The sequence below is a fragment of the Onychomys torridus genome, chromosome 1 (assembly GCF_903995425.1).
Source record: "Onychomys torridus chromosome 1, mOncTor1.1, whole genome shotgun sequence".
NCBI classification, from domain to species: Eukaryota; Metazoa; Chordata; class Mammalia; order Rodentia; family Cricetidae; genus Onychomys; species Onychomys torridus.
This window is the reverse complement of record NC_050443.1, coordinates 99,115,173-99,130,299: the sequence shown is the minus strand read 5'-3', so window position 1 is coordinate 99,130,299 and position 15,127 is coordinate 99,115,173. Positions and strand designations below refer to the sequence as shown.

At 43.8% G+C, this 15,127-nt stretch overlaps 1 protein-coding gene across 1 annotated transcript in view; it reads right to left on the bottom strand.

Moving 5' to 3' along the window:
* Positions 1-15,127, bottom strand: part of Otoa (otoancorin) — an 87,286-nt gene that overhangs the window by 63,442 nt on the left and 8,717 nt on the right. Inside the window, exons 2-8 of the mRNA XM_036180201.1 lie at positions 9,507-9,601; positions 8,578-8,606; positions 8,455-8,485; positions 8,310-8,337; positions 6,675-6,762; positions 4,084-4,215; positions 834-1,069 (exon numbers count right to left, since the gene is read on the bottom strand). Of these exons, the coding sequence (XP_036036094.1) occupies positions 834-1,069; positions 4,084-4,215; positions 6,675-6,762; positions 8,310-8,337; positions 8,455-8,485; positions 8,578-8,606; positions 9,507-9,597 (635 nt within the window). The 5' untranslated portion in view covers positions 9,598-9,601. The remainder of the gene's footprint in view (positions 1-833; positions 1,070-4,083; positions 4,216-6,674; positions 6,763-8,309; positions 8,338-8,454; positions 8,486-8,577; positions 8,607-9,506; positions 9,602-15,127) is intronic.

Here is a 15,127-nt window from a genome sequence, read left to right as displayed (position 1 = left end):
GACTATTTTTTACTTAAAACAAAAATAATCATTTTCCACTTATGGAAATGAAGTTAAATTTATTTTAATTTTTTTCTTTTACATTTATCTGTATGTGGTACACATGTCTGTTTGCATGTGTGTGGGTACACATGTGTGCCTGTGACTATGGAGGCTAATGTCGACATTGGAAATCTTCATTGCTTGCTTTTCCACCTTATTTGTTGAGGCAGAGTCTCTCAGTCAAGCCCAGAGCTCATCCATATGGCTAGTTTCCCTAGCTCTGGGGGAATCCCATGTCTTTGCCTTCCCAGGCTGGAATTAGAGGCAGGCTGCCACATCCATCTGCCATTTACATGGACTCTGGTTATGCAGACTCTGGTCTTCATGATCACACAGCCAATGCTCTATCACTGAACCATTCCTAGGCCATAAAACAATTTTTGTTTGTTTTTTGAGACAGGGTTTCTCTGTGTAGCTTTGCGCCTTTCCTGGCACTCACTTGGTAGCCCAGGCTGGCCTCGAACTCACAGAGATCGCCTGGCTCTGCCTCCCGAGTGCTGGGATTAAAGGCGTGCACCACCATGGCCTGGCACAATTTTTTTTTAAGAGGAAAGGATGAAGGCTTATAAAGAAAACCATAGAACAAATCACAGGTCAGGGGGTAGCTAGATGTGACAAGAACTAGGAGAATAGTTTCCAGACACTACAACTGAGAGAGAAGATAGTTTTAATAAAAGCACCTCTCAGCTCTGCCCACCATCTTTCTCCCTTGCTGGGTATTAACTGCCTTGAATCACCACAGCAGCCCCTGAGGAGCACACAGAACCAAGAGTTCAGAGGAAAAGACTTACAGGTTCTTAAAGGCATCCTCATGCAGGTCCTGGGGTAACCTCTCTGTGACGTCCGGCTGCAGAAAGCTGCCCGAGGACCCTCTGAGCACCCTGCCCAGGACCTCCACACACTCCAAGGGGTTCAGCACCTGGAAACAGCGCTCCAGCGTAATGACAAACAGACTGCGGTTCACACCGGGGCTCTGAAGGGCCTCATCCCAAATGTCTCCCAAGTGGATGACAGTGTCCTTCAGGTCCTGAAGGAAGGAGGGAAATTAGAGTCACTGTGGCTTTGTGGCCAAAAGACATGAGAAGGCAGCTTGAAGGAGGACATGTTTAGTGGGTGTCCTGGTTTCGGAGGGGCTTGGTGCATGGCCCCTTGGTCCCATGTGCTTAACCAGAACGTGATGGGGATGGGATCTTGTAGATGGGATTGTTCACTACACTGCTGACAGGGAGTGGGGAAATGGAGGGACTGTTCATAATCTTCTAACTCCACCCCTCATGACCTACTTCCTGCAATTAGGCTCCATCTCCTAAAGTCTCCACCACATCTCCCAAAATAGTCCCATCAGCTGGGGACCGTGAGCTTATGGGGGTACACTCCATATTCAAACCACTATAGTCACCTGCCTCTTGACTGGAAGACACTCACATGCTGCAGCATGGAGAAATTCACACCATGCTGCTATGTGGAAACTTCTAGATCTTTCCACCACCTTTGGATCAAAGGCAAGGCTTTCACCTGCTCTTCCCCTTCTCTGGGGGAACAGCAAGAATGTCACCTCTTCACTTCCATTAGTCCTCTGGGGTGACCAGAGGTACCGGGCTCCACAGCGGGAGCAGGATCTTTGTCACAGCGGGAATCATTTGCATTTTCACAATGCATTACTGCTGCTGCAGACATCTTGAGATCTTTACAGACAACACTTGTTGAGAGTTCCTGAAGAAGTCGCTAGACTTGCTGCTGAGTTCTATTCCTTGGTGTGTTAAAGAAACACACAATTTACCTCTGTGTTTGTACTGGGCCTTTCCATGAGTGTTCTTCAAGATAATTGGCTTCCTTTGCAATCTTCTGTATTTTGTTACATAGATTTTTTTAAAACATCACTCTGAAATAGGCCCATGGCTTCCTCAGGCAGGAGCCCATTTTCCAACCTCAGATTCAATCTTTCTAAGATGAGTCACTAGAGGTTACTCTCCAAGACTCCATTTCCTCACCTGAATATTAAAATGCAAGATTATTTCTTATTTTTTATTTTGATTGCGGGTGCTACGCATGGAATTCAGGGCATTGTTTATCCTGGGCCAGCACTCTGACCACTACACTACTAAACCTTCAGCCATTTTTCATGTGTGCACATTTCTGCGTGTGTATGAGTGTAGACAGAGCTTCACTCTGTAGTCCAGTCTGGACTGAGGCTTTCTATGCAGCCCAGAACAATGTCAAAATCTCTTCCTGCCTCAGCCTCCCGAGTTCCAGGGTTACAGGCATGAGCTAGCAAGCCTGGCTTTAAATGGTAACATTCTTCTTAACCTTATTTAATGTTATGGAGGAGATTAAATTAATCCATGCTTACTGAACCCTTAAAACAATGACAGATAGCCAAAACTGACCCGTCTCATGTGTGTGTGTGTGTGTGTGTGTGTGGTGTGAATAAAATTTTATTGGCATATACCCATACCTAATAGCAGAGTTAATTAATTGTGACTAGAGGTGTATTCTCTATAAACATTACATTTTTTCTCACTGGTCCCTTGCTGGTCATTCCCTTAGAAAAACATAGAAAAGCCTCAATAAACATTAAACAACATAATTTTTAATAGATTTTGGATGGAATCATTTTAAAAAGCTGAAGTTCATTTAAAAATGAAATCTCTCCATATCAAACTAGTGGCTTTTATGTTTTAATAACTAATATTAACGTAAGAACAGATTAGAAGTTAGGGATACAGCTTGCTCAGCACTCATGGGTCCCTAGGTTTAATCACTGACATTACCCAAATAATTCAATAGAAAGTATAGAATCATTAAAATGTTTAAATCCCCTTTAAAAACCTTGTGAATTAAAACTAATAAGAGTCTTAACATTTTAGAGCTGAGAGATGGCTCATCAGTGAAGAGTGTGTGCTGCTCTTGCAGAGGACCTCATTTCAATTCACAGGACCACGTAGGACAGTTCACATCTACCAGAACCTCCAGTGAACCCAGAGCTCTCTTCTGACCTCCACAGACACCAGACATGCACATGGTGCACAGAAATACATACACGCAGACAAAACTCTCATACACATTAAAATAAAAATAAACTAATCCGGGCTGGAGATATGGCTCAGAGGTTAAGAGTACTGACTGGTCTTCCAAAGGTCCTGAGTTCAATTCCCAGCAACCACATGGTGGCTCACAACCATCTATAATGAGATCTGGTGCCTTCTTCTGGCCTGCAGGCATATATGCAGGCAGAACATTGTATGCATAATAAATAAATAAATAAATAAATACATACATACATACATACATACATACATACATACATACATACATACATAAATGAATGAATCTTTAGCCGGGCGGTGGTGGTGCATGCCTTTAATCCCAGCACTCGGGAGGCAGAGGCAGGCGGATCTTTGTGAGTTCAAGGCCAGCCTGGGCTACAGAGTGAGATCTAGGAAAGGCGCAAAGCTACACAGAGAAACCCTGTCTTGAAAAACCAAAAAAAATAATAAATAAATAAACTAATCTTTTAAAAAAAAAAAAAAAAGAAGAATCTTTCCAGCCTGAGTTCACAAGGGGAAACTGAGGCTAGGCAAGGGTTTGATTCCATTTTGGAACAGGGATCCACACCCAACTTTCTCCGATAAATGGAAACTAGCCTTCGGCTTTGGAGCCCTGGAGCATTCTGGGGCTTGGGGATCTTGGTCTCTGTGCTGCTTGTCCTTAGCCTTGCTCATGGTTGTTACTAGCTTTGCTTGTCTTCATCCTGCACTGTGACCTTAGGGATAGGAACAGACCTTTCCACACCCACTGCACACAGCAATCACCCTCACACACTTTCCAATTCAGGCCATTAGAAAACCCTCAGTATACTCAGTGCCCGTAAGAGTAGAAAAATGTAACTTGGAGAAACTAGAGAAGAAAAGCCAGGCCCTAGAGTCCCCAGTGGGAGTGGCAGCAAAGAGAGAAAGGAGTCCAGAGTGGCCAAGGCCTGGGGAGGCCCAGCAAGTACCAACTGCCCCAGCTCCTCCTCAGGAGATGCCAAGCGTGCCTCACCAGGTGGTCCCACTTGTCTTCCAAAAGGCATTTCATGGCGGTACGGAACTGCTGGGCATCAGTATCCCTCAGGTCCTCCAGCAGCTTCTGGGGCTGGTACAAGTACTGCTCCAGGTGGGCTTCCATGACTGCCTGGGCATGGGAGATTCAGTCAGTGAACAGAAGACCGGACAGTGGGTCAGCACCATGGCCAGCAGCTCAGTGGGCTCTCCCTGACTCCCCTACCTGGCAGCAGCCTGTATGTGGGGGGTTTTAGTGGTGGCAAATGCTGTAAAGTTGGGGGATTCCTCACAAAATCCAGATTTCCCCATTCAGGGACCAGCCTGATTTCCCCATTCTGTAACCTGCCTGGTCCTTGTTCGAGGCAGTGGGCCTCTGTGGAGATGTTGAGTGTCCCTGTTTCCCACCACTCAAACCCTACACTGAGCAAGGAGAAAACCTAGGCAGAAGGAATCAACGTGTCTGGAGTGCTTTATCAGGCCACTAGCCTCCCCTGAAAGCCTCTCCTGTGCTATTGGTGGACTCCTTTTCTTTTTTAAGTTAGGAGCTTTTGGACTCGCTGCTGTTGTTCACTTTTGGGAATGGGAATCTCGTTATGTGGTCCAGGCTGGCCCTAAATCCACATTCCTCTTGTCTTAACTTCCCAGAAGCTGAGGTTACAGTTACATGCCCAGCCTCAGATTCTTAAATATCCCTTACACAAATATTCTCTGGAAAGGCAGTGTGAACTACTGCTTATAGGCAAATCCTGGATATAAAAGACAGATAACATGTATGTCCGTCTCCATGTTTACACTTATCTGTAATTCAATTTAATTAGATAATATATGTTTGTGTGTTGTGCTTTCTCATGTAGCCCAGGCTGGGTTCAAACTCACTGTGCAGCCAGGGATGGTTTTGAACATGTGATTCTTCTGCCTCCATCCCTCTGGTGCTAGTCTTGTGGATATGTGTCAACCATGCCCATTTGCTGCAGTGTTGGCAATCAAGCCCGGGGCTTTATACATGCTAGGCAAGCACTCTGTGGACTGAGCTACAGCTCTAGTTCATGGACATCCTATATTTTGTATTTGCTAAGTTGGCAATGCTACATCTGGGCCTCAGAATTCATATCTGGAAAACAGAGCCCACAATAATGCTCACCACGTGGGGCGCTGTGAGAATTAAATGTCTACCGCAATCTCGGTGGTGCCTAGTTCAGAAGTGCTCAGCAGTGTCCACCATTTTTCCCCACTTACAGTGGGTTTTTATTTACTGGGTGTCTGTCTCTACCTCACAACGGTGGGAGTGACGTCTGGTTCTCCACCTCATTCTCAATGTCTTCAACTGTGCCGACCTGCCGAGTGAATGAAGATGCGCGTGTAGCACTATACACCTACCAATATGGGAAACCTTACTGCCGGAGAGGAAGGGGTTACTCGTTACTGCTAATTACATTGCCAGGAGTGATGGAGGTAGATGCCATGTGGGCCCAACAGCCCCTCCAGCTGGAGGAGCAAATAGTAAGCAGACAGCCCTCTGGGTGCAGTTCTGGTGTGAATGTCTGTTGATGTGTCTGTTTTATTAAAACATAAGTTAAAACTGGAAATAACAAAGAACTCTGCTGTTCATTTATTCATCAGCCTACGGCATGACTTCTTTACTAAATGGAATAATGGTGTGTGAGCACTGAAGTAATACATCCTCAGGTTCAGGTGCGGTTCTCGAGGTATCACCCTGAGCGACCAGCCATGCCGAGACATCCCAGTCATCACACCTCCTCTGGCCCTTCTGCTGCCTAACCAGATGTGCACTGCTGTCACCAATGTTGGGTGTGGTATCTCCCCCAAGGCTCAAGCGTCAGAAGTTAGTGCCTATGAAGGTGACATTAAAAGGTGAGGCCGCCTCTAAGAAGTGGACCCTGGTGTGAGGGCTTAGGGGTGCTGCCCTTGGAAGGAACTGAGATAGTTCCCATGAGATACTGGTTAGTTCTCAGGAGAGGATTAAAGTGAGCTTGACCATGAATCCTGCCCCTTGATTCCTCTCTCCCCATTCCGTCTTTCCCTCTCATGGGTGTACCTACCATTGTAATGCCATCTACCAAGTTTATACACTCATCTATGTCTTTGCAGGAGCCAGCACTATACTGATGGATTGTCAGCCTCTAAAACTATGAAGTAAATTAAACTCTGTTTTTAAAAAGACTTATTCATGTATGTGTGTATATGTATCTGTGTGAGCATATGTGCACATGTGTAGAGAGGTGCCCACAGTGGCCTGAGGAGGACATCAGATCCCTTGGACATGGAGTTGCAGGTATTTGTGAGCCACCAACATGGGTGCTGGGATCTGAACTCTTGTCCTCATGATTGAGCAGCAAGCACTCTTAACCACTGATCCATCCCTTCAGCCTACAATTCTTTCCTGTCCTGGGATTTTATTACAGTAATAGTACCTGGTCTTGGATATTGTGGTCCAATAATAGAAAAGCGTCTAATACACCTCTGCTGTTCTTTTATCAGGAAATCCATCCAGTTTCCACTCAGTGCACAACTGGTTTGCACCAAGGTGTGACCAATCGTGGAATTTAGGAACACATCTCACATACACACCTGCAGGCTGGCGATAGTAAAGGCCACATTCCGTGAGTTGAGATAGGCAAGAACTCTGTGGGACAGGTCTGCAGTCCACACATGGGAGCTTCAAGTAAAGACAGATGGAAGAAAGTCAATGACCAGGTCCCCTGCAAACATTCCCGTACTGTCTGCGTGCCCTGATGCTCAGAGAGAAGGGTGGAAATGGACCAGGGATGCCAGGAACTTTATGTTGAGACGTAAGAGATGCCTTCACCTGGCACAGTGGCAGGAGGTGTGTTCATGAGTGTGCATACAGGTGTGTGTGTGTATATATTCAGGTGTGTGTTACGTATGTGTGTGTATGCAAGTGTGTATGTATAAAGGTGTGTTTGTATACAGGTGTATGCATGTGTGTGTGTGTGTGTGTGTGTGTGTGTGTGTGTGTTTATACAGGTGTGGGTTTGTATACAGGTGTTTGAATACAGGTGTGTTGTATGTGTGTGTATACAGGTGTATGTGTATATGTGTGCATATAGGTGTATGTGTCTATGTGTGTATACAGATGTGTGTTTGTGTGTGTGTGTAGATGCCTAAAGACAACCTCAAGTATCATTGAGACAGGGTCTTTCATTGGCCAGCAGTTCACTGATTCAGCTAGACCAGATGACCAGCAGATCCTAAGAATTTTCTGTCTTGCCGGGCAGTGGAGGCAGAGGCAGGTGAATCTCTGTGAGTTCGAGGCCAGTCTGGTCTACAAAGTGAGTTCCAGGAAAGGCACAAAACTACACAGAGAAACCCTGTCTCGAAAAACCAAAAAGAAAGGAAAAAAAAAAAAAAAAAAGAATTTTCTGTCTGTACTGCCCCAGCACTGGGATTCCAAGCATGTGCCACCATGCCCAAAACGTATGCAGATTCTGGGGATCACACTCAGGTCCTCATGTGTGTGAGGCAGGCACTTTACACGTGCCGTCTCCCCAGCCACTACCAACAGCTTTCTTCTGATCTTTTTTGTTATAGATAAGTAGATGGATGGATGAACACATAAGTAAATAAATAAAATTGCAGCCTGAAAGAATATATCTAAAACCACCATTGCAGTTCTCATGGGGAGAGGGATGTTTACAGGGGCCTTTCATCTTAATGTGATTGGCTGTCCCTGCCAGGGGCCCGAGGCCCCCATTTCCTCTCTTTATGGAATGCATATTAAGATTTAATGTTGACAGCTTTCTTCTACAACACTGCCACAGCACCCCACCTCTCCAGCCTCTCGCACAGGCCTGCACATCACAGAGCAGATCCATGGTGCTCACACTCCAGCTCTGCCTCTCCCCAGCTGTGTGGCCCCCCACTCACCTTCCCCAAGCCTCGGTTTCATTATTCTGTCCAAAGGGATAGCAACCGGCCCCAGGCTGAGGGATAGAGTAAACACAGATGCCTTTCTCTTCACCAAGCCCTGGGAATAAGTGCCTCCTCAGAAGCACTCCGGGCATCGTGGCCTTAAGCTACAGTAATGGAGAAATAGTGTCTGGGAAACAAGTGTGTCACTAAAACACTGGACGTTGGTTGATGCTCCTTGCAATGAGCATATACTACTTTTCTCAAGTAAGAAATTCCATGTCAGAGTTATTAGAAAGAAATCCCATCCCTTCCAAGCCCTCAGAGGCAGATTACCTTCCGAACTCTATGAGATCCAGGAATGCTACAGTGGGGGACAAAATGAAAAGACAGCTTTAAACAGAATGGTTCCACAGACACCACATCCATATTCTGTTTGAAGATCTCAGAAGGTACACATGGGACAGACTGGGGACATTACCATTCAGATAGCTTCCCTCTATTATTTCTTCCTAAAAGGCAAAGAGATAAAATCAAGTATAACATTCAAATTTGGCAGGGCCAGTAGAGGGGATTTTGATTAAAATAAAAATGGAACACTCACCGCCATTTTCTGCAACAATGGGTGTAAATCTGTAAAAAAGCCACTGGATATGTGAGGAGAATTGCACTGTGTGACCTTCATAAAGGCAAATGTGCTACCACAGGAGCCCAACAAAAGCCACTCAGGCTTTCCCTGAGTTGTAATCATTACAATAACTATGCCCCGTGTGAGAAAACTTTGGTTCCCAGCCCCCACCGAGAACCTTTACACGCTGTCACTGAGAGTGTCAGTTTGTCTAGCCACTGTGGAAATCAGGGAAGAGGCATCCCACAAACATAAGGAGAACAGAGGCACAGTGTCACACAGAGGCAGCTAGGGTGCACAGCACAGAGCTACCTGCCCATCTGTGCTCAGTGTGGCAATATTCATAATTACCAGGATACAGAGCCAGCCTGGAAAGCCATCAACAAGATCCTGGTGAAAAAAAGTGTGGTCTATACACACAGGGGAGAATTATTCTAACATAAAGAAGAATGGAACTATGTCATCTGCAGGAGAAACGTTGGAACTGGAGATCATCCTGTCAATCAAAACAAGCCAGACTCAGAAAGACAGGCACCACATGCTTCCCTCATGTGTGGGATCTAGTGAACCTGTGGGGAATGGAGGAAAGACAGGGTGCTGGCGGTGAAGTCCACCAAAGTACGTTGTGTGCATGTGTGACAATGTTATAATGAACCTATTACTTTGTACAAATAGTACGCACTAATTTAAAAAAAACTTGTATAATAACCCTAAAAAGCCAACACTTAGCCACAGACATACATATGTGAACATGCACACACACACACACACACACACACACACACACACACACACACGCACACACGCACACACGCACACACACACTCACCTGAATGTATCATGAGCCTAAACTGACATATCCAACTACACCCCCTAAAATGTGTGGAAGCATCCTCAGGACTTACCCTGCCTGGAGCTTGGGTCTCTCTGGCATGCACCTCCATGGCTCAGAAAGAGGGCCAGGAGAAGGGAGAACATCCTAGGTCCCTGAGACATTCTCCTGCAGTTAAGTGAAGAACAGAAATGATTTAGGTTTATTTCTCCTTTAAAACATCTATTTAAGAATATTCAGGAGCAAAGGAACATATAGACCCCAACTCCTCAAAAATATTTTAAATAATCTAAGGAGTCCAGTGTGTGTCTAAGACACATTCAGTATTCTCCCAGTGACCTCAACAGCTCATTTCTATTCTTACCACCACCCTGTCCCACTGCACCCACAAGAGAGGAGTGCTCCAAAGTGCTCACACCGTCACCTCTCACATGGGCTCTGGATCCAGAACGTAAGAAATCTTACAATCCAGTAAGAAGACAGGCCAACAGGAAGACAGTTGAACTTCTTTAAAATAGATATGAAAATGTCCAATAAGAACACAAAAGATATCACAGCATGTGAGTCGCTTTATATGGGCTCTGCTCAAAACGAGTTCCATTTGTGGGCTTTTTAATAAGCAGACAGGACAGATGGTTGTTTTCAAAATTTAAATCTATGTATGTCACCTTCCTTCCTATTATCCCCAGGATCAAACAAACCATGTGAGGTAAACCCACAACGAGACCGCACACAGTCACTGAAGTGACTACAAATGGGAGACTGACAGCCAATGTTGGCACTATTGAGACTGGAAAACTGTTTGCCAGAGCTCTACAAAACTACATACTTGGTACTCTACAATCAAGGAATGCCAGGGCCTGGGGAAGTAGCTCAGTTGGTAGAGAGCTTGCCTAGCAAGCCCAGAGCTCTAAGTTCAGTCCTGGGCACCGTAAACTTGGCATTGGAGGTACACTTGTAATCCCAGCACTCAGAAAGGAGAGACTAGAAAATCAGAAGTGCCCAGGGATGACACCATGCACAGGGAGCTGGACCCTCCTATATCATTAACCAATAAAATGTCCCACAATTTGTCTACAGGCCAATATGATGGAGGCAATTCTTCAGTTGAGGTTACCTCTTCCAAGGTGACTCTAGTTTGTGTTGAGGTGACAAAAACTACCCAGCACAGGGACCCACCTTATACTGTCTTTTGAGAAGTAAATTAATCACTTTGAATGGAGCTTTGCTCAGAACAAGTTCTGAGTGTGAGTTTTCACTAGGCAAAGAGGCCAGACTGTTGTTTTCAAAGTTCCGGTCTCTGCCTGTCACTGCCCCCTCTCTTTTTACTTCTCAGATAAAACCCTTTAGGGGTTGTGCCACCCACTTCTTTGTGCCTCACTCCTGAGGCTCCTGCTCAGGGCTTCTTTCTGTCCTGCCAAGATGTCATATTCTCCAGGTCAAGGTCCTCTGTGAAGACTCCTCCTCCCTTTTGGCCTGGCTAACTCAACTCATTATAAATCCCAAGTCTTCCATGCAGCCCTCCATGAATTCTCTAAGACAAGACAATTATAGAGAATGCCAATACTTCTCTTTTAGAGCACCAGGCATGACTAAAGTACATATTTATATCTACGTAATTATTTCATGCATTCGTTTATCCAATGTTTATTGAGCATCACTGCAGACCAGGCATTATCTACACTCTGAGGATACAGCAGTTTGCAGAGTCGTGCCCCTGTTGATGTGTTGGGGAGGCAGGGAGAAAATTAATAGGCAATCAAGTAACTCTGTTTATGTCAGAGAGTGATGGATACTACTGAGGAAAGAGAGGTAGAATGGGAGCCTTGGCAAAACATCAGGGAAGTCCTGAGGACAGGAAGGAACAAATTACAGGCATATCTGCAGAAAGAAAGAAAAAAAAGAGCATGATTTATTTGCATGTTTTCCCATAAACCACACAAGGATAAGAAAGGAGGGCAATGAGGCTGGGATTGGCTGGCCTCTTCGATAAGCACTTACACCTGGCTTTGAAGTGGGGCGGAGCCACTGGAGGGGTGTTAGCACAGGAACATCTTACTCTGGCTTTTATTTGAACTGGATCCTGAACACATGGAACTCCTTGGATGGGAGAGTGGCTGTGTAAGGGAAATCAGTCTTGATGAGAGGTGTGTGGAGGACTCATTCCCAGGCAGTGAGGGTGAGGAAATTTGGCTGGTTCCAGAGGTATTCAAAGGTGAAGCCATAGAAGATGACAAGGATTTGATTTGAACATAGAAAAGAGTAGGAGCTTGAAGAAAGCATCCAAGCACCAATCTGTGAAAGAATAATTGAAACTCCACTTTGGACATTCTAATTTTGAGGGGTCTACTGGTACAGACCGCACTGGGAAAAGCAGGATTGGAGTCTGCAGTTTGAGGGAGCAGCTCAGACCAAAGCTATGCTCACACAGCAGCCACAGTGTTTCCAAACTCAGGAACTAGAGGAGATCATGGAGAAACAAGCACAAAGAGAAAGCAGGTGTTTAAGGAATGGCACGCAGTGGGGCCTGAGAGAGGGGCGAGACTCTGTCATCAACATGTCTGGTTGCTCAGGTAACAAGAGCAAAGTCAAGATCGGAAAACTGTCAGAACAAACAACCTAGCTCCTTCAGCACATGAAAGTGGAAGGGGCGGACTTAGATATATCCATCACTTGTATGTGCTTAATTTGAATTCTGATTCAAATATAACATTGAGAAAATAATGAGGGACTGGCTTTACCAGAAGCCAGGCCGGATCTAGGGACCTGAGATAAGACACTGCCCACCACCCACCAACACTCCTTAAAGCCTGCCCAACAATCCCAGACTGCACCCCCTCCCCTGGGCTCCATATCCTGTTCTACAACTTTGGAAGAAGGCTTCAGCCTTACCAGAGGCAAGGCCTGATCTAGGGACACCAGACCCCTAAAACCCCAGTGGAGACACCCTACTGGACCTGAAGATTCACTAGTCACCAGAACCCTCAGCCACTTAGGAAGACCAGAAAGGAAACAGAAACCAAGGAACAAAACACCCATCAACAAAGACAAATACAGGAGTCAACACCTAGACATACAATCATCCCAAACCCAGATGTGTAAGCACCAGTGTAAGAACACAATTAATAACAGAAAGGGCAAAATGGTGCCACCAGAACCCAGATAACCCATGACAGCAAGACTTGAACAATCTAATGCAGCTGAAGCACAAGAAAATGACCTTGAAATAACTTTATGAAAATGATAGAGGTCCTTAAAGAGGAAATAGGAAAAAAATCCCTTAAAAATTGAGGAAAAGAAAAACAAAAAATTGGGTGAAATCAATAAATCCCTAAAAGAGTGCCAAGAAAGCCAAGAAAAAACAAACAGGCGAAGAGAACAGTTCAAGACCTGAAAATGGAAATAGAAGCAATAACGAAAACACAAATGGGAAATCCTGGAAATGGAAAATCTGGGTAATTGAACAGGAACTACAGATACAAGCATCACCAACAGAATACAAGAGATGGAAGAGAGACTCGCAAGCACTGAAGATATGACAGAGGAAATAGATTCATCAGTCAAAGAAAATGATAAATTAAAAAAATTCCTAACATAAAACATCCAAGAAATCTGGGACACTATGAAAAGACCAAACCTAAGAATAATAGGGATAGAAAAAGAAGAATCCCAGCTCAAAAATCCAGAAAATATATTTAACAAAATCATAGAAGAATTTTTTCTCAACCTAAAGAAGGACATGCCTATAAAGGTACAAGATGCTTACAGAACACCAAATAAATTGGATCAGAAAAGAAAATCCCCATTCCACATAATAACCAAAATACTAAACATACAGCAAAAAAAGAATATTAAAATTGGCAAGGGGCTGGGAGGTGGTGGTGCACACCTTTAATCTCAGCACTTGGGAGGCAGAGCCAAGTGGATCTCTATGAGTTCAAGGATAGCCTGGGCTACAGAGTGAGTTCCAAGATAGGCTCCAAAGCTACACAGAAAAACCCTGTCACAAAAAGCCAAAGAGAAAAACAAAAAAATAAAATAAAATCAACAAGGAAAAAAGGCCAAGTAACATATAAAGGCCTATTAGAACCACACTTGACTTTTCAACAGAGACCCTAAAATCCAGAAGGGCCTGGACAGCTGTTTTGCAGACTCTAAGAGACCACAGATGCCAATGCAGACTACTATACCCAGTATCACCATGGATGGAGAAAAACAACATTTTTCATGACAATGTCAAATTTAAATAATATCTATCCATAAATCCAGCCCTACAGAGGTACTATAAGGAAAACTCCAACCCCAGGAAGTTAACTACACCCATGAAAACACAGGCAACAGATAATCACACCAGTAAAACCCAAAGAAGGGAAAACACACACACACACAATCACACAATCACACACTACCAACAACAACAAAATAACAAGAATTAACAATCATTGGTCATTAATATCTCTCAATATCAATGGACTCAATTTGCCAATAAAAGACAAAGGTTAACAGAATGGCTACAAAAATAAAATCTATCATTCTATTGCATTCAAGAAACACACCTCAACATCAAAGAAAGACATTACCTCAGAGTAAAGGGTTGGAAAAAGATTTTCCAAGCAAAAAGACCTAAGAAGCAAGCTTGTGTAGCTTCTTAGCTATCCTAATATCTAACAGAATAGAATTCAACCTAAAATTACTCAAAAGAGATACAGAAGGGCATTTTATACTCATCAAAGGAAAAATCCACCAAGATGGTGTCTCAATTCTGAACATCTATGCCCCAAATGTAAGGGCACCTATATTTGTAATGAAACATTACTAAAGCTTAAAACAAACAATTAACCACACTTTAAAAGACTTTAAAATCCCACTCTTACCAATGGACAGGTCATCCAGACAGAAACTAAACAGAGAAATAATGGAACTAGCAGATGTTATGATTAAAATGGACCTAATAGATATCTACAGAACATTTCACCCAAACACAAAATGATATACCTTCTCTCAGCACCACATGGAATCTTCCCTAAAACTGACCATATACTCAGCTACAAAGCAAATCTCAAAAGATTTAAAGAAAAAAAAAGGATGGAAATAAACCCCTGTGTCTTATCAGACTACCACAAATTAAAGCTGGATTTCAACAACAACAGAAAGCCTACAAACTCATGGAAACAACTCTCTACTGAGTTACCACTTGGTCAAGGAAGAAATAGAAAGAGAATAAAAACTAGAATTCAATGAAAATGAATGTATAACATACACAAACTTATGGGACACAACGAAAGTGGTGCTAAGAGGAACAATTCATAGCACTAAGTGCCTTCTTGAAGAAGTTGGAGAAATCTCACACTAGTGACTCAACAGCACAACTGAAAACTCTAGAACAAGAAGAAGCAAAGTCACCCAAGAGGAGTAAAAGGCAGGAAATAATCAAACTGAGGGTTGAAATCAATAAAATAGAAACAAGAACACAATACAAAGAATCAATGAAACCAAGAGTTGGTTCTTCGAGAAAATCAACAAAATAGACAGACCCTTAGCCAAATTAACTAAAAGACAGAGGGAGAAAACACAAATCAGCAAAATCAGAAATGAAAAGGGAGAAATAACAACAGACTCTGAGGAAATCCAGAGAATCATTGCATCATATTTCAAAAGCCTGTACTCCACAAAACTGAAAAATCTAAAAGAAAT